Source organism: Mangifera indica, chromosome 4, assembly GCF_011075055.1.
Source record: "Mangifera indica cultivar Alphonso chromosome 4, CATAS_Mindica_2.1, whole genome shotgun sequence".
NCBI classification, from domain to species: domain Eukaryota; kingdom Viridiplantae; phylum Streptophyta; class Magnoliopsida; order Sapindales; family Anacardiaceae; genus Mangifera; species Mangifera indica.
The window spans coordinates 13,518,927-13,538,004 of NC_058140.1; the positions used below are offsets into that span (position 1 = coordinate 13,518,927).

General features: G+C 34.0%; 3 protein-coding genes across 5 annotated transcripts; all 3 read left to right on the forward strand.

The window, feature by feature from the left end:
• The first annotated feature begins 357 nt into the window (after window positions 1-357).
• Window positions 358-5,390, forward strand: LOC123212807 (glycerol-3-phosphate acyltransferase 9-like). Its single transcript, XM_044632006.1, has 12 exons — window positions 358-532; window positions 654-711; window positions 1,049-1,167; window positions 1,628-1,727; window positions 2,595-2,690; window positions 2,809-2,905; window positions 3,801-3,888; window positions 3,972-4,068; window positions 4,160-4,245; window positions 4,597-4,716; window positions 4,814-4,912; window positions 5,139-5,390. Exons 1-12 carry the CDS (start codon window positions 414-416, stop codon window positions 5,185-5,187), a joined length of 1,128 nt encoding a protein of 375 aa, XP_044487941.1. The 5' UTR covers window positions 358-413; the 3' UTR covers window positions 5,188-5,390.
• A 1,050-nt stretch (window positions 5,391-6,440) lies between these two features.
• Window positions 6,441-10,269, forward strand: LOC123212688 (lysM domain-containing GPI-anchored protein 2). Its single transcript, XM_044631820.1, has 5 exons — window positions 6,441-6,955; window positions 7,900-8,244; window positions 9,108-9,228; window positions 9,337-9,521; window positions 9,949-10,269. The coding sequence occupies exons 1-5, from the start codon at window positions 6,661-6,663 to the stop codon at window positions 10,041-10,043; spliced, it is 1,041 nt and encodes a 346-aa protein (XP_044487755.1). The 5' UTR covers window positions 6,441-6,660; the 3' UTR covers window positions 10,044-10,269.
• Window positions 10,270-11,018: 749 nt separating this feature from the next.
• Window positions 11,019-16,625, forward strand: LOC123212865 (protein DETOXIFICATION 45, chloroplastic-like). 3 transcript variants are annotated; one of them, XM_044632090.1, is made up of 16 exons: window positions 11,019-11,177; window positions 11,665-12,015; window positions 12,247-12,419; window positions 12,631-12,774; window positions 12,879-13,039; window positions 13,306-13,441; window positions 13,983-14,079; window positions 14,171-14,271; window positions 14,414-14,577; window positions 14,802-14,873; window positions 15,013-15,129; window positions 15,257-15,352; window positions 15,453-15,574; window positions 15,695-15,752; window positions 16,286-16,303; window positions 16,411-16,625. In XM_044632090.1, exons 1-15 carry the CDS (start codon window positions 11,020-11,022, stop codon window positions 16,292-16,294), a joined length of 1,959 nt encoding a protein of 652 aa, XP_044488025.1. In that variant the 5' UTR covers window position 11,019; the 3' UTR covers window positions 16,295-16,303; window positions 16,411-16,625. The 3 variants fall into 3 exon arrangements, with proteins under 3 accessions (XP_044488025.1, XP_044488026.1, XP_044488027.1); XM_044632092.1 differs by lacking the exon at window positions 11,019-11,177 and adding an exon at window positions 11,384-11,403; XM_044632091.1 differs by lacking the exon at window positions 16,286-16,303.
• Window positions 16,626-19,078: the final 2,453 nt, after the last annotated feature.

Consider the following 19,078-nt stretch of genomic DNA (forward strand, 5'->3'; position numbering starts at 1 on the left):
ATTATTTTATTATTAATTTAAAATACATCACCATATAATAATACATTATTTAAAAAATTTAAAATACATCAAAGAGATGAATTAGAAATATGAAAATTAAGAACTAAATGAGCGTATTGTTGACCAAACCTTAAATGCTCTAATTTCTTAATTCCCAAGAGTTGGCCAACCGCAGCCAAAAATCAATAACATGGGCCACATTGCTTTAATTCTATTTAAACGCATATATAAAGCTTTTCATTTCGATAAGTGCAAAGTTGCGCGAAGAGTAAGTTTTTTTATATTAATTAAACAAATAAAATTTAAAAAATGGTTTATTTTGCATTAAAAAAAAAAAAAAACTTCTGTCATAAATACGCCAGCCGCCTAGTCGGTTCCAAAATTAACCATACGCCAATAACAAGAACAAAAAGATGACTAGTCCAGGCGAGCTCAGATCCTCCAGCTCCGAACTTGACCTGGATCGGCCCAATATAGAGGACTATCTTCCTTCTGGATCCTCCATCCACGAGCCTCATGGCAAGCTCTCTCTGTACGTAACCTAACTTCGATTTCCTTCGTCGTTTCGTCTCTTTGTAGCTTGTCATGGCTTAATTAATTAAGCTGGATTCATTTTAACGGCGTTCGTTTATTTTGGTTGACTTAATTTTCAGGCGAGATTTGCTTGACATTTCGCCTACACTCACAGAGGCTGCTGGCGCCATTGTAGATGTAAGTTAATTTTGTTTTTTTCGTTGCCATCCACTAACCTTACCAGCAACGGCGTTTTAGGTTAAGAAAGAAAGTATTGGTTGACAATTACTGAAACATTGTTGCATGTAATGGACTATGGTAACGTTTGTGGGTTTTTATTCGAAATGATTGGTTTATGGTATTTAACAACGGGGAAATTGAAGGTAGACTTTATAAAGAAAATATGAATTATACGCAAATTTTACCTTTACTAGTTGATAAGTTTGCTTTTTAGAAGAAACCGAATCTCTATTTACTTGGTGATCCTTATGGAAAGAATAAGTACATTAATGTTATTATTACAATGACCGAACAGGACTCCTTTACGCGATGTTTCAAGTCGATTCCTCCAGAACCTTGGAACTGGAATATATACTTGTTTCCTCTGTGGTGTTGTGGTGTGGTCATTCGATATTTCATTCTTTTTCCTGTCAGGTTAGTGTTTCTTTCTTGTCTATCATTTAGGAGTTCAGCTGTTTTACGTGCTATGAGTATATATGCTCTACATTGGATGATAACTGCATTGCAAAGACTTGATGAATTTTTTTTCTTTCCCACCTTTTCCAAAGGTTTTGTGATTTTGTGATAGTTCTGGTGGTTTTACTGAGAAAATGATTACTTTTCTTCTTTGATATTATTTGTGTTGCTATGAGCTCCCTTACTATTGCACTTCTATCTTTTGATGAGTGCGAATTGAATCATTGTTTTGACTTTCTAGTAGATTTTCCTTTTCTTAAATAGGAGTTATGTCATTTGTGTTTGTAGCTCATATAAAAGCATGCTCTGTCAAGTTTAGGTATAGTTTATAATTTGTAAGTTCTTTCTGATGGTAAGTTGATTAGAATGGTCTTTGTGAAGAATTTCTGATTCTGATGAGCATTGATGGAATATTCAGGGTCATAGTATTGACAATAGGATGGATAATTTTTCTCTCATCCTTCATTCCGGTGCATTTTCTGCTGAAAGGACATGATAAGTTGAGGAGGAAGCTAGAGGTATGAATTTTTGCTTGTTTCCAGTTCTTGTATTGAGCCATTAGGTGTGGTTTATCTCACAAAAATTTTCTCCACTACTCCCCTTCTCTTCTATGTGGTTTTCAATGTGATTTGAGTAATGCGTGACATGAAGGTGCCTCTTATTCTTTGTAACTTTGTTGACTTTTACTTCTTTCCAAACTTGTGTTTTGGTTGGTAAGACTTACTAGTTATGTGAAGAAATATTTGGTAGTTTATAGTAGTAAGGGTGCATAAACGGCTACGAAGAGGGACCTAATTGTGGACACATATACAAGAATCCCTTGTGATGCTTATATTTTAACGCATTTATATATTCATTACTGGCGTTTTTTACTGAGGTTACATCTTATCATAAATCCATTTGATAACTCTCCATATAAATGGACCATGATTGTTAAAGAGGACTCTTTGTAGATAGTTACATTGAATGCATGTTCAATTTGTAAGGTTTAATAGCATGTGAAGTAAATGGGAAACTAATTTAGCCCCTACCCTATGCATAAGCTTCTTGATAGATTGCATGATTGACAAGATTTTGTCTCATTTTATGAGATCATAATTCATTTTTCCAGTCACTGTAGTTCATGTGTTGGACTCTGGACTTGACTGGTCTTGCAGTTGTGTAAGTTAGCAGAATAGGCTCAAATCCTAGTTTATTATAGTATACATTGGATGAAAGATGTTTGTGTAATTGTTATTATCTATTTTAGGTTATGATTTATGTTGTATGAATTTATTGTTACATGTACATGGCCTTCATTCTTTTTTGTTTTTTCTACTAGGTAACTTCTTGTTAAACACTATGCTGTGCCTAACTATGTTCATGTTGCATCTCGACTTTTTTAGAGGTGTTTGGTAGAGTTAATATGCAGCTTCTTTGTTGCATCATGGACTGGGGTTGTCAAGTACCATGGGCCTAGGCCTAGCATGCGGCCTAAGCAGGTTCATCTGGCTATGACTTTTACACTTTCAGAATTAATTTTCAGTTTCCTTTTATTTAGTTTTGCTTCTGATAATCACATGGTTAGATGTTTAGTGGAGTTCTCGTTTAATTGAACAGGTTTTTGTGGCCAATCACACTTCCATGATTGATTTCATCATCTTAGAGCAGATGACTGCATTTGCTGTTATTATGCAGAAGCACCCTGGATGGGTTGGTAAGCTATTAATTGAAAATATATGCTGAAATCCCATGCATGGAACTTAGAGTGGCTATGTTCTCGCTAATAGATCTTGGATTCTGGATGTGGTGTGTTTACAATGAAATCTTGTTATAGCAAAAACTTTATAAAGTATCAGTTTATTTTGTTTTATGCAAAACTGAGTGGTTTGTGCATCAGTTTGAAACTATTAAAAAATGGTGCACTGATATTTTTTTAACCCAAAATTTATGTCTAAATGCTTGTAATACTGTGACACTCAGCATGTACCTAAATTCTCTAGCTGCTTTTATAACCTTGGATTTGATGCGGAAACATTTTGTTCAGCTTTAAGGTGTGTAATTCTCACATCCTGCAATGACTAATGAATGAGAGTCTAGAACATTGTTTAAGCTTTGGGTGTCCTCAACTAAGTAGACTTTGAGTGAAGGACATCCGTATCAAGCCCAAAAGTGAATTTTTGAGGGTGAAGGACGCTTCTGTTAAGACTAAAGTAGATAATATTTACCATAATTCACTACACTCTTAAATATATGCTGTTCTTACAATTTTAGTTTTTTTATTTAATCTTCCATTTTTCCTTTTTTAATCCTTCTCAATTTCCTATAAGATTAAACCTCAAAAAGTTTTATTGCATTATCTAGATAAGATAGACCAAAGCTTAGGATTTGACACATAATGCCTTATTGTAAAGAAAGCTAAGTTAGTCACTTTGTCCGTGGCTGCGAAATCTGTCATTGTAGACTAGTATTCATGTGATCAATTTAGACTGTGCATGCAGTTTTAGACTTTTTGAACTCCCTTTGAATTTACTTGGTTGACTATTTCAAATGGATAAATATAATTTTGATTGTAATTGAGGTATTATAATTTATTTCTAATTTTGGTGTAGGATTGTTGCAAAGCACTATACTGGAGAGCGTAGGATGTATATGGTTTAATCGTTCAGAAACGAAGGATCGTGAAATTGTAGCTAAGAAGTAAGTGAAATATGGAATTGCATGGTAGAAAATTCTTACAATGACTTTGAGCATGCTGTGATAACTGAGTTTGTATAATTCAGGTTAAGAGACCATGTTCAGCGAGCTGACAGTAACCCCCTTCTTATATTTCCTGAAGGAACTTGTGTAAATAACCACTATTCTGTTATGTTCAAGAAGGTATAACAAATTCTTGTTTGGGACAGGATTTTTAGGTTTTGTTTTCTCATAAGTTGTTGATACTTATACATGATCTTTTTGTGATGAATAGGGCGCTTTTGAACTTGGCTGCACTGTTTGCCCTGTTGCAATCAAGTACAACAAAATTTTTGTTGATGCTTTCTGGAACAGTCGAAAGTAAGGAACTGATTATATAATTACATAATTTATTTAAGTATTACAATAAATACCCAGAACGTGTGAATAAGAAAAAGAATTGTATCTTTTGTTTTCCCAAATATTCCAAATTGCTTGGTGATTGGATTGAGGTGTCCACAATCAACCACATGAATCTTTTGCAAAATACGTTTGATAAATGTTATGTGGTTTTAGGATTTGCTCTGTGGCGGGGGATTTGGTCTATATTTTTCAATTATGTAACAATTAGCAATATGATGTTTAAAATAGCTTAAGAAATAAATTTTATTGGGGCTTTACCTTTGTCATATTTGAGATATGCGATTCTAGGAGTGATTTTGTTATTTGCAGGCAGTCATTTACAATGCATCTGCTTCAGCTGATGACATCCTGGGCCGTCGTTTGTGATGTATGGTACTTGGAACCCCAGACTCTAAAGCCGGGAGAGACTCCTATTGAATTTGCAGAGAGGTGATAAATCTTCTTTTCGGGATGCTATCAGTAGGAGGGCTAAAGATCTACTTCTCTTCTCAAGTTCAAATTGTCATTCTATTTCAATTTTGTGCAGGGTCAGGGACTTTATATCTGTTCGAGCAGGTCTAAAAAAGGTTCCTTGGGATGGATATTTGAAGTATTCTAGCCCTAGCCCCAAACACCGGGAGCAAAAGTAAATTGACTACCTTTATTTTTATTTTAATGAAACTAAATATTTGTCAATTTTACTTACACTGAGGATTTCACACTGTATGTGATAAAGAATTTCAATTCATCCCCTCAACCAAATTTCCGGATAATATTTTTCTTATATATGTATGATGTTTTCGTTTGCTGAACTTTGGAGCACTTAGTTAAATTACATCTCTGAAGTTAATCGGTCAATGTTTTACATGCAGGCAGCAAAGCTTTGCCGAATCAGTACTCCGGCGGCTGGAAGAGAAGTGATCCATATATATTTTCCCTTCAACTTGTTTGTTGTATTTAACCTAGTACATAAGAATGCTAGTTGTGCACCTATTTATTTACTACTGGTTAATACATGTTGAGTTTGACCTGAGTAAAGCTTGGTCTTGATATATGGGCCTACTTCATTTTTGTTAGAACTCTTGTGTAGTTGCATGAATTAATTGAGAAAGTTGCTTGTGTTAGTGTTTCCAAGTGAGAACTTATAGATTGAATTATGTCCAAAACGTTGGGGGTTTCATCTGAGGCAGATGTTTCTGCGACCTTTTTTCTTCAGATTATTCTGGCAATCACAATTGTCAAAACTCAATTAGGAATTTAGTAGATAAAACCAAAGACTGGGACGAGTCGTCCCCATAAGACTTTCAAAAAATTGACTAGTCAATGATAATGACCTATCCTCGGGTGGACTTCGTCTTTAAACTTTTCCATTGACACACGGGAAGGAGCAAGAAATCGAGGAAAAAAAACAAAAGAACTCCAGAGCGTGTTCACATTTAAGGCTCTGCCAGTGTGTAATATTTAATTAGTGTGTGTGGCATTTTGATTTCTGAGTGGTTCATTAGCTGTAATACTCATGGAAAATATTGAGCATTTTTTGGACCATTTCTGTAGAAATGATTCTATATTTGACTCAAACCCTGCCCGCATTCTATCATCTCCTAATATATATTATATATTAATCATAAGGAAATTCAAAATTTTGCCCCTTTCGGCTGCCTCGGCAAATTTATCATATTTTTTGTATTTTAAATGTTATTACTATAAAATTTAAAATTTTTTAAAAATATTTTTGTATTTGGTCAGTGTGTGAAATCTGTATAAGATTGTACAGATTTTAATTTAATTATATAAAAACTCTTGTATTTTTATCGTATTTTGTGAGTATTTTTTTCTGCTTACACAAAGACATTAAGAATAAATTTAAATTCTGAATTATTATATATAAAAGAATAAGTTAATAAAATTATCAGTCTTATTTTTATTCAAAATTAAAAATAAAGATAATTTAGATATTATATTATTTTTATAATATAAATATTTAATATTTAAAAAATATAATAAATTTGTATATACGAAGTTATTTAATAATAAAAATTTCAATTTCCCTTAATTATGTATCTTTCGCAGCGCAGAAACTGAATCAAAGTTAACTCTTGGGTTCTGTTCATTTAGTTATTGCAAATTCCCATTTTCAACGGCCAATTGAGTCAACCGACTCGGCTGCTTAAAACTTCAAAGTCTCCTTAGCACACAGTTTTTTGGTAGCTATCCACTTTCAGACCCAGCAGAGAGGTGGAGCTGAAAATTTCTCTCTCATAATTTTCTTTATTTCTCTTTTCCATCCCTGTCGTTTTCTCTCTGCACCATTCTTTCTTTTTCTTCCTCTCTCTCCCTATCGTTCTTCATTTATATAAACCTCTGGTTAATAAACAAAGAAGCTTAAGTCAAGAGATGGCTCACATGGGCAGTTCCATTGCGCTCCTGCTGCTCATGATCTTCGTCTCGACCTCAACATCAACTGCTGCGACCTTCACCTGCAACTCTACTGCAAAGTGTAGGTCCCTGGTGGGCTACCCTTCTCCCAACACAACTTCCATTTCCACCATTCAAAACCTCTTCAATATCAAGAACCTCCGTACCCTTCTCGCCGCTAATGACCTTCCTGCCTCTACCGGAAAAAACTACACAATTCAAGAAAACCAGGTCCTCAAAATCCCGATTCCCTGCGTTTGCTCCAACAACACAGGTACATTCTTTTCTCTTTTCTTGCACAACAGCTTAATTTTTCGCTTAATTTCTTCTGTCATTATAAGAGATGACTCATTCCTGTTAATGTCACTTTTTCACATGTGTAATTTACGGTTTGTGTCATATTCAAAGGCCCCTTTTTGAATTTCAAATAGGGTTAATTTTATGGCCCCCCATCACTTTTTAGTATATGTTAACAAAACCCCTTTATAGTTTGTGACTTACTGTTGAATTGTCTCTAACTATGGGAGTTGAACAATAATTCAGAAACATTTCGAGAGAATTGATGGATAGTTAAGCTCAAGAGTATGGTCTGGAAGTTAGCCCATTAAAATTTTCTAATGAAACAATGTGAATTGTTTTGCTGGGTTATGTACCTTAAAAAGTGCTTTTGCTTTGCTATAAGTTGTCAAAAGTGCTTCTTTAATTATTCAACTAAAATGAATTAAATTGGTCTTTGGACTAAGGAATGATTACCCGTAGAAAGGATGGGTTATTAATTTTTTATTTTATATAATTATATATATTTTTTAAAATCATAGGGACAATTCACGTTTACATCTTAATTATATGCTCATGAATACAAGCTATACACACGTTTTAATTTGTTAGTTTCTATCCAAAGAAGTTTGAGATTCTGACATCTAACAATTAACTTTTTATTAATCAACTATTTAATCTATAGTTCTTGTAAATTGCTCATATATATATTTTTTATATTTTCTCAAGTACTTGATCTATAAATTTTACCATATATGAATTTTTCTTTTTTAACAAATTTACATACATCAAAATGCTAGCTTTCAAATGTTCTTAATGGTAGGCTTATGTGAATTTAGATCCATTCATGATGTTAATTATGGCTTTGAAGATGTCACAATTCCCATATCTTATTTGATTATCTAAGAAACGTTTTGTTTTGTGTTCATAACATGAATATAGGTGTGTCCGATAAGATGCCAGTGTACACTATAAAGAAGGACGATGGATTATATCATATAGCAACAGATGTATTTGGACGATTGGTAACATCTTCGGAAATCCAGGTGGCTAATAATATTCCAAATGCAGACTTGATAATTGAAGGCCAAAACCTTACCATTCCATTGCCATGTAGCTGTGATAGTGTCAACAATCAGAAGGTGGTTCATTATGCACACGTTGTGGCTGAAGGGAGCACACTTGAAGCCATTGCTCAACAATTTGGAACCAACACGGACACCTTGGTGCAGCTTAATGGTAATGGTACTCTTAAGGCTGGCACTGCCATTGATGTTCCTCTTCAAGGTATTCTTCTCCTACGAATTTGTCTGCTTTTCTTATTCTTTTTGCTTTTGTCTGCTTCTTTTTGTGATAAGACCTTGGCAGTTGATTAGATGCTCAAACTCATGAAATTATAGAATCTTAAGGAATGAAATAATTGACTGAATTCCTCCTTCAGTGGACAAATTTCGCCCACAAAATCATTAGTTTTAGAAGATTTATTATAATAAGTATCTCCTAATGAGCTGTTTAAAGGCAACATGTAGCACTACAGCACAGGGAATGTGGCTTGTACCATCAAATAATCGAGCTTCAGTGGTCCCCTCATCGATTGTCTTCCACCAATGATATTGACTGCTCTAAATGACAAGTTGTGCTAGTGATCACAATCCTGCTTAAAATTGGTGCTGTTTCAACTTTGAGGGGTATACTGATTACGCGATATATACTTGATTGGCATGTGGTGTTTGTGGATTGTCATGTTGATGTGTCTAAATGATGATATACTAGGAATTTATATTAGATAGGGCTAATCGGGCACCAACAAGATCTAAAATGTATTTGAGAGGTTTTAAATATTTTCCACTCAAATAATTACCATCAGGCTTCAAAAGCTCTTGTCAGAAGTTTAAAGCCAGGTTGAAATCTGTGCTTGTTCTGGAAATTCGACTCATAAAATAAGAATTTTTTGGCAAAACATGCTAGTCATGCCTTAATGGATCATTTCTCTTAATCATTAAGTTATTATGACTGCCTTCTTTTTTCTTACCAATTAAACGTGATGCTTTGGCCATGTCTATGATTTCTTGATCTTATGATTTGTGTTCAATGGTTGTTCTTCCATAATTTTGTTATAAAAACAATGACATTCCAATTTTTATTTACAGCTTGTAATTCATCAGTCAAAACTGATTCATTAGATAGCCCTTTGCTTGTTGCTAATGGAACTTCTGTATACACTGCCAACAATTGCGTGAAATGCAAGTGTGATGCTGCAAACAATTATACGTAAGTATTTTTTTTTTCAAAATGATGGTTAGTTATGCTGAAATCTTTTCTTCATATTCTGATTTCTCAAGAAACTAATTTTAGTTAACTCTTCTTTTGTGCGGTCAGATTACAATGTGAGCCAGCCAACCTTCAGGGGTTCAATTGTTCATCTATGTTATGTGATGGTTCAGAATCTTTATTGTTAGGCAACACCACTATCAGTGGTTGCAATCAGATGACGTGTGCATATGCTGGTTATGCTAGCAACCAAACCATCTTCACAACACTTAACACATTGTCTACTTGTCCAGGTAAGTTAACATTCCAGTCTCTTGCATTGCTTTGATTTTACTTGCTCTACCAAGTAAAAGACCTATGAAATGAGCTTCTATAACTCCATATGTATGCCCTCCATTTCTTTTTTACTTCACCCATCTCATTGGATAGGAATCTGTTCTTTCACTTCGCTAAGATTTCCTTAAATTCGTTTGATTGTTTCTTCTTGGAAGGCTTTCTGTATAATCTAGCTTTTTATTCACTTTTACCAACTGTTATGTCTGGCTTCCTAATTATGAAAGCATCTCCTCAGTATTTTTTCCTTTTGTGATTCTGAATGCTGTTATCAACTCAAAAACTAAACATACTGACATTACCATACCTGCCAGAATACTTGCATAATCTTGGTTGTTAAGCTTTGATCACTGACACATGTTATGATTTTTCCTTGTTGATGAACAGCTCCTAACAGTAATAATGCTTCCAAGCTCGGATTGAATTCAAACTTTGTTATCTCCATTATCTTGAGCCTCCTTTATCTCTATCTTTCTCGTTAACATTACCGTACTTATGGGTTTGCTCAATTTTTCTTCTTCATGTTGTATTGAGTATAGGAATGGAGTAGTGTGATGTTATGTTTTGATGTAGTAATAGTGTATGAGAAATATGTGTGTAATGCTGAATGCTAGTGCGGTGTATGTAACTCTTTCACTTGAAGAGTTGTATCTCAATGATTATTTGTAATTCTATTATGGGTGGCAATAAAAGTCTATTCCTGCTTAATTTGATTTGCAGAACTTCCCATTCTGTTCCTTGATTTATCATGTAGTTTATTAAGATCTCCTATTTTCTCCATATTGCAGGAAACTATGTTTCTTGCTTAAGAAATTATCACACAAAAACCCAATATAATATGTGGACCAGTATTACTCGTGCCCATTTTGAATATACAAATGAGTACACACTTATATATGTCACATGATTGAGTGTAATTTTATTTTTAATTTAAAATCATTCAATTATATAATGACACACATAAGTATGTATTCATTTGTGTTGATAAAATGGATATGCATAATTTTATTGTAATATATGAATAAGCTATATATCTTACAGTTCGACAAATTTACACACTCAATTTCGACTCATTAAATAATGATTCAGTTTGGACTCACTAAAAAATGTCTTAAAGTTTACATAGAGCTATTAATGAAGAATAAATTATGCGGTGTACAATTTGAGGTGACAATTTGTGATACGATTATTTATTTTTTATCTTATTTAAAAATTATCTAATTAAATATTATTACGTGAGATTTTATAAATAAATGTATACCATTTATATACTCAAGTAGCATTACTCAATACTGAATGATCTAAAATTTATCAATTTAAGGGCCCTTAGTCAATTTAGAATTTGCAAAATTAGTTACCTGTAGCTTTTATTTGGGCCACCGCAAGCCTTTTGTCACAGTTGGGCCTGTAAATCTGGGCTAGGCCGTTTACATTCAGTTTGCTATTTACTCCTTCACCATGCAGTGCAAAGCCTATTACGATAAAGCTGTAGAACTGCATATATTCGCGAGTAGAAAACAAGTAGCAAAACACAAAACAAACTCCAGAATTGAGTTTCAGTTCAGTTCGGTTTTTCATATATTGAACAAGCCAATTACTTGGCATCCACGTAACAGGTTCTTCTTTCTCTTTCTTTGTATTTTGTTTCTAATCATCCCTTTTTTAATAATTGTGAACGTTACAGGTTGTTCTTTCCTTTTCTGGGTTTCCCTCATTTATCACGATAGACAAATTCTCACTCTTGTTTATTCTCTATATCGTTTTCGAAAAAGTTGTCGTTTTTATCCATTTTATTTACTTTTTGACTCTTTGAGAGTGTCTTTTATTTATTTTGTTCTTGAGGTTTGTGACGCTTCTCAACTCTGTTTTCTGTTCTGTTTAGTTTCTTGTTGGTTATGTTAATGCATTAGTAAACCGCAGTTTCAATTCTTATTTTAATCTTTAGTTATCAACCCGTTGGACGGTTGTTGAACAATCTGTTCTTTTGAATAACAATGTCAGAGGCTTCAGTTAAATTTGTAACTGATTATTTATATATTATGAACGGTTATGTTTCAGTTTTGTATTCTGATGTTTTGCTTTTCCATGTTTGTTTTGTTACAGTACTTGTATTTTTTGGACAATGACGATTACACAACTTAACGGTGGTAGACTTTCTAGTGGAATGAGAACTAGAAATAGACAGCAGAATCCAATAGCCAAATCAATTAAATCAAGGTTTCTATTGCAACAAGGTGGAGTTCGTGATTCTAGTGTAGCATTTTGTAGGAATTGGCCCCTGTCCTTGGAGCATAGAAGTCGTGTGCCAATCTTGGTTACTTGTGGTAGAAAATGCAGTATTCCTGCGGCTTATGATCAGTTGAATTCTGATTTGGGTGTGGATTCTGCTGATGTGGAGGAGAGGTTTAATTTGGAAGATGATACTGGTTTCAACAGTTTGTCTGAAAAATACCCGTAAGACTGAAAGCACAACATTTGGTTGTTTGTTTTGACTTTTGTTGCATTTTATGTGTTTGGGTTACATTGTGAATTTGTATGTAAATAGCATGTTTGGTTAAATGAGTGTACTTCTACCTATTATTGAGTCGGTTCATTTGTATATGAAAACATTATGATTGATTTTTGGATATTGCTTGATGTTAATGCATCTATGCCAGTGTCAATTTTTTGTGATTTTGTTTGCAGAAAGTTGGGAAGGATACCTATCGGTGATTATCTAGATTCCAAAAGTGAGGTTGACAAATCACATTTTGTGGATGTCAAGCTTGAGCTTACCATGCTTACTTTGCCTGCAATTGCTGGACAGGCTCTTGATCCCTTAGCACAGTTGATGGAGACTGCTTATATTGGTAGATTAGGTTGGTTTGATGTTTAGTTCCTCTCTCTCTCTCTCTCTATCTATATGTGCTGGTTTTAAAATCTTTATTGCATTTGATTTATTAATAATTTTTGTTTTCTTTTAGACGTGCTTTGTTCTTGTTCACTATAATAAAGCTAAGTTGGATTGAGGTTCTTTAGTTTTTCCTATAGTATTCTGTATTCTTATGAAGGATTAATTTGGTTCTGTAGGTTCTGTTGAGTTGGCTTCTGCAGGTGTTTCTATATCGATTTTTAATATTATCTCGAAGTTATTTAACTTTCCTCTCCTCAGTGTTGCTACTTCTTTTGTTGCTGAGGAAGTTACAAGTAATGCACTTAAGGATCCAACATCAGGTCAATATAAACTGGAAATAAATTTCACGATGGCCTTCTTTGAATTTTGGAAGATTTAACATTTTATTCACCACTTCTAACTTTGGTTTATTTTTATGTAACAGGAGGCAGTGGTAATAGAATACCTTTTACTGAGATAAGTGAAAGAAAGCAGCTGGCCTCAGTGTCAACGGCTTTACTGTTAGCAGTTGGGATTGGCATCTTTGAGGCCTTAGCACTATTTTTGGGTTCTGGACCGTTTCTAAACTTGATAGGTGTACCATCAGTAAGTCCTATAGTACTAAGTTCATGCACTGTTGCTGATAATCTTATGATTCTCTGTCTCTAACTATGTCATGATCTTATGCTTCTCTGTTTCTTGCCATGTCTTTTGTTATGTGTGTGTATATCATTATCTGCATATTCTGTGTTTGTTAATTTAATCTTGCATTTTGACTTTTTATCTTATATTATGCTTGGAAGATTCATTTGATTATTTTTTTCAACTAAGAAATTCATGTTGTATGCACCTGCTGTTCAATTTTTTTGAAGGCATCTGAGATGTTTGCTCCAGCACAAAGATTTCTTAAGCTCAGAGCCCTTGGAGCTCCAGCAGTAGTGGTTTCCTTGGCTCTTAATGGCATCTTTCGTGGATTTAAAGATTCAAAGACTCCTTTTATATGTCTGGGCAAGTATTTGCTTTAACTTTTGGATGCATAAAATAGTAAGGGTCGACTGGCTTGAGTTTTGGCCGCTAAACATTTCCAGATTTATAAGTCAAGATCTGTATTACTAAAATATCCATGTTTAGTTTTGTTATGTTTCAAAAATTTATATTATTCAGTGTGTTCCAATGTTTCTCAATTATGAATTTGAAAAGCTCAGCATGTGTGCTTCTGTGTGAGTGTGCATGTGTTTAGTCATTGATTTTTGTTGTTGTCAAAGTTGGATGATTGTTGGGTGTGATTTTGTGTCTGAATTTTGTTTTCACCTCCGTGTTGTAGAATGGACGGATCATTTGTAATTTTGTACCTAACTATATAATATACAAGTATAATTTTATTGGATGATTACTGTTGTAAGATTGGTTGATTTGTTTCCCAACATAGTTCATTAATTTTTTTCCTTCAAATTCTTTCCTGTTCTTTTAGCTAATAATTAAATCTTTACAAGCTCATGTTTACTTCTTTTCAGTCTCTTCTGACTATTTTCAGATGTTCCATATGCAGGTATTGGTAACTTGTTAGCAGTATTCTTGTTTCCCATACTGATAAATTACTGTCAGATGGGTATAACTGGAGCAGCGATATCGACTGTGGTGTCTCAGTATGTGCCATATGAATTGGTTTTTTTCTTCCTTTGATATATATTTTATTTTTTGATATTAAAGTATAGTTATGATCAACCACTGCGTTAGGTATATTGTTGCTGCAGCAATGATCTGGTATTTGAACAAGAAAGTTGTGTTACTGCCTCCAAAGATTGGAGATCTAAAATTTGGTGGCTATATAAAATCTGGTATTTTGTTCTCTCACCATCTTTAATTTTTATTATAATATCTTTTCCTTGTCCAAGAAATAACAGCTAATTGCTGGACATGATTGATATGTTGTTGTGGTACTTGCTTGCATGCTTCTCTTACAATTATTTGCTTCTGCAGGTGGCTTTCTTATAGGAAGAACTCTTGCTGTTCTGTTAACAATGACGCTGGGGACGTCAATGGCTGCTCGTCAAGGTTCAGATGCAATGGCTGCACATCAGATATGTATGCAAGTCTGGTTGGCTGTATCTCTTCTAACTGATGCACTAGCTACATCTGGTCAGGTACAAAATTTTTATTTATGGTAGTTACTTTTACAGGTTTAGTAGCATTATTTATATCTATCAACTTTTTTATCTTTTATAGTTACATTATTTTGATTGACAATTTTCATTGAAGTCAAGTTGAATATTATTGGAACAGAGGTTATTGTTGAAGATTTTACCAGTTCAAGTGTTCTTTAACACAAGTTGCTGCTTTTATTGACATATGAAATACCTAAATGTAGGCCCTGATTGCAAGTTACATATCTAAAGGTGACTTCGAGACTGTCAGAGAGGTTACCAATTTCGTGTTGAAGGTAAGTTTCCTGTATGATTTCTCTTTTTGGTTTTTGGTGCTAAGACTCTCGGGTTTTAGCCCTAGATTTCTTGGTCATTATGCTTGATGTGCAAGATTTTATGTTAATTTTAATACCTTATTTGCATTTCCTTTTTCAGATAGGAGTAGTCACAGGTGTTTCCTTGGCTGCAATTTTGGGGCTATCTTTTGGATCATTGGCCACACTGTTCACCAAAGATCCTAAAGTTTTAGGAATTGTTAGAACTGGAATATTGGTATGAATGGAATTTGACACTGAGCTATTTCTTTGAACTTATTCTCCCTTTCTTGAGTTCGCGTTATGTATTTATTGGTGCCATTTTATATAATTTTGTTTAACAATTTCATTTAATTTTCTTACAGTTTATCAGTGCCACTCAACCTATTACTGCGCTAGCTTTTATTTTTGATGGTCTCCATTATGGTGTTTCTGACTTTCCATATGCTGCTTGCTCTATGGTAAGCCATACCATAAACTTGAAACATCTGATAGATGTCTTTATTTTGATTGTGAAAACTGAACATATGGTCTTAATGACATTTGTTATGTTACATGTAGATGTTGGTTGGGGCAATTTCTTCTGCATTTTTGCTATATGCTCCTCAACTTCTTGGTCTTCCTGGGGTTTGGTCAGGCTTGGCACTCTTTATGGCCTTGCGCATGACAGCAGGATTTTTCAGGTAATTGAAAATGAACTGGGTTCTTTACATGCTGGATAGTGTTGGTGCAGAGTTAATCTTTGCATATTCTGCCTTGTGTTCTAACACTTATATTTCCTGATAATTCTTTTATGTTTTCAGGTTACTTTCAAGAACTGGTCCATGGTGGTTCCTTCACACTGACTTGGAGAAAGCCAAGGTTTGTGGATACTGGTGATTTTAATTTAATTCATGGTTTGCTATTCTTTTACAGGCATAACATTTTTCTTTTTTTTGCCATCTAGCAATTTTTGATTGTTTGCTTATTATCAATTTAATGATAATTTATTTTATTGATTGGTTTGTACAAAATCTATGCTTGACATTCAGTTAGTGATGTTTGAATCTATTGATAGAAATGATACGAGTTTTTATCTAAAGATAGATGAAACAAGGCATTATTTACAGTAGGAAATAAACTTAATTAGTAATCTGTAATTGTCTGCCAACCTCAGATGAAGTATACTCCATAAAAAGAGGCTCAGATGACTAATTAGCATAAGCTGGGGTTCTAGAATGGAGTCTGAGAGCTAACTATAGTTTTTAAGAATCTGTCATCCAGTAAAAGAAACGTCTGTAATATTCTAGCAGTGTTGAGTGAAAATAGATTGGTGCTTATGATACGACTCCATTATTTTACTGTGATTTATTGCTTCATTGGTAATTATATTCCTTTATTTTTGTCTTTGACAGTACTGCTGATTCTATCAGGTTTGTTATTATATCATCACCGGTTTGGCCTTTCCATTATTTTTAAGTTATTTTCATGTCAGATTTAATAGTTTGGTCCAGGCCTACTTAATCTACTACTTTTTCAGCTGGTCTGAAATCAGAGCAATCTGGGAATGACTAGAGGACATCAATCGCTGAGTCTGACTAATCTCAAAGAAATCTTTACGGTTTTTTTTTTAACTGTTGATTAATTGATTAGTTTTCAACATTGAATTCGTTGTAACTTATAGATAACTTAGGAAACCTTAAACCACATGTTTATCTTACTGATTTATGTGAATGAACTAATTGCTTTTGATCATTAGATTTGTCGATCCCAACTAGTATTTTCGTTCCTATGTTAGGTGCTTCAAATTGCATGAACTTTTGAAATAATTTCAAATGTGGAAAGTTAAATTACAATTGCATATAAGCCGTTGGTCCATACGGCTGAAACAATTCAGCAAAGAGTCCTTTCTCTTTGGGTTCCATCTCATGACCTTGCAGAGTTGATCATTGTACAAAATTTGTTGGACAACTTAACATGAATTCTTGTAGTAAGGGCCAAGTATTGCTTCATGTATTTGCCTCATTCCATGTGTCCTTTTCCATTTCTTTTCTGCTCAGTAACTTGAATGTGCCCTCAAGAAGCTCGGCTAGCCATCAAGATCTCATTTCCGGGACTAGCTTGAAAGACTTTTTGAGAATCAAGAGCCTGCTATGGAGTCCTGACAAGTCTGGGATACAAAAAAGTCTTTCAGCTTTTTATCTACTCTGAATCCTGTAGCCAATGTGAGCTAATCTGTCTTTAGAAGTGTTGGCTCTTCATCAAACAGAATGACCTCACAAAAACTGAAACTTTGAGATTTCTTCAAAATGATGCGTCCCTCTTGAACTTTGTCACAGAACTTCGCATGAACAATTGAGATAAAAAATGGGCTTGTATCTTGAAGAAAACTGTGTATTGGCACCATCCCATACTTGCCCAACTGAAGGTTCTTCTTAATGCTACTTCCAACAAATTTCGTAATTGCATAGTTAGTGAATTAGACACCAGTAGAGAAGTTTATTTTTCCTTGAATATTGTGAAAGAGGAAAATAATATACGGTACCAGTGTTGAAAGCATTGTTGCCAAGAGATTTAGCGTTAATCATTATTCAGGCTTCTGAAGCTAAGTTATGAGAATCTGTTCATATATAACAAATAACAATATGCTAAAGGCGCTTATCAGGGAAAGTAACCAGGACGATGCCAATGTTTGGTCTGGTATATAATTGTACATGGATGTTCCACCCTTGGAATCCAGTGAAAATAAAACTGATGATGAACTCTTCAACTATTCTCACCGTTTGCTGCTCTGTATTCCATGGCAATGCCCAACACAGTGTTATTGTATCCAGTGATAGACGCCTTCTAACTCAATCCAGCTCTACAATCAAATCAACATAGCTCAATCAATTCACACCAGATCTCACACAACTTTAGTACCTTTAAAATTCTAATAACACCAGACAATGTAGAAGCAAAAAGGGTAAATAAGTAGTAACAAAATAAAAAGAAATCTGGCAACAGTGGTGTCAGTTCCTCCCAAGCAAGATTGCCCCCTTTCCTAAATCGTTGACGACTAATTCCGGGGCATTTCTCTCTAATATGTTTGGTCATATTTTTGTCCCTCACCATCTTTCATCACTGTCTTTATGCCTTGCACACATGACTCTTTTTAGAACCTTTTTGGATGATTCCAACTCACCGTTTAGCAACAATCTTCTGCATTCACTTTTTTTTTTTTTTTTTCCCTTCTAGTACACCTTGGTAATAGGTTGCCTAACAGTACCTCCTCGGAGAGCCACCTTGTCTTCAAGGTGAGAAGTAGGGAATTGATCCTTAATGAAGTTCAGTTGATCCCATGTACTCTCCTAAATCGGCATCTCCTTCCGTTGAATCAACACATCCAACAATCCATTTAGGTCTCTTCGAATTTCTAAGACTGCTTTGATTGCAACATTAATTCTATGTTTTCAATAAGGCAAGGTGGGAATGGTTGGCTAGCAACCTTGGGGACTTGGGACTTTTGAGTTGTGAAACATGAAAAACCAGATGTTTGAAAGTTATCCCATATATGTTCAAAACAGAATCTAAAAATTTCATTTTCATAGGTTATAAAATATTTCCTCAAACTTAACATCTTTTAAACCCAAAAATTATCTACTTTAACCCTAATCCTTAAATATATAGTAGAGAATTCTTTAAATATTGTTTGAAAAAAAATGTTTGTTAAACATTTCTAAGAAACTTATTTTTATATATTATCTGAAAAATATAAGATTTGACTCATTGTCTGTAGTCTTTAAATATTTACTTTGAACTCTGAAATAATAAGTTTGGTCTAATTGTATTGTTTGTTGGTTGTGCACATTTTTTATTATTTAGCTGGGTCATTGAGAGTACAAATGACATATAATTATGAAATTATGGTTAAGTCACTAAAAATGATAGGTAATATATGATTTTGAAATTTTGTCTGAGTCATTGAAAAAACATGTGATACTATTGTGACATAAGTTTTAAGATAAATTTTTGCTCAATATTTGGTATATGAAAAGTTATGAAATAGTGATGTCAAGTGTCCCACCATAATTGTACTAAAATGAAAGAAATTGGTCTCATTATGGGAAACAATGTGTTCCACTGATACTGCAGAAACAACCACAACGGATATATCAGCAATCAATATTGCTGCTTGCTGTTGTGTATTGTTTCACATGCATACTAAT

Bases quoted from the DNA above. Each gene is read 5' to 3' on its own strand.
- LOC123212807 (XM_044632006.1), top strand. From the start codon at position 414: ATGACTAGTCCAGGCGAGCTCAGATCCTCCAGCTCCGAACTTGACCTG. The intron at 712-1,048 runs GTAAGTTAATTT...ATGACCGAACAG, and splicing joins CTGCTGGCGCCATTGTAGAT to GACTCCTTTACGCGATGTTT. The intron at 2,906-3,800 runs GTAAGCTATTAA...ATTTTGGTGTAG, and splicing joins GAAGCACCCTGGATGGGTTG to GATTGTTGCAAAGCACTATA.
- LOC123212688 (XM_044631820.1), top strand. From the start codon at position 6,661: ATGGCTCACATGGGCAGTTCCATTGCGCTCCTGCTGCTCATGATCTTC. The intron at 9,229-9,336 runs GTAAGTATTTTT...TTGTGCGGTCAG, and splicing joins GATGCTGCAAACAATTATAC to ATTACAATGTGAGCCAGCCA. The intron at 9,522-9,948 runs GTAAGTTAACAT...GTTGATGAACAG, and splicing joins CACATTGTCTACTTGTCCAG to CTCCTAACAGTAATAATGCT.
- LOC123212865 (XM_044632090.1), top strand. From the start codon at position 11,020: ATGCAGTGCAAAGCCTATTACGATAAAGCTGTAGAACTGCATATATTC. The intron at 14,272-14,413 runs GTATTTTGTTCT...TTGCTTCTGCAG, and splicing joins TGGTGGCTATATAAAATCTG to GTGGCTTTCTTATAGGAAGA. The intron at 15,575-15,694 runs GTAATTGAAAAT...TTATGTTTTCAG, and splicing joins ATGACAGCAGGATTTTTCAG to GTTACTTTCAAGAACTGGTC.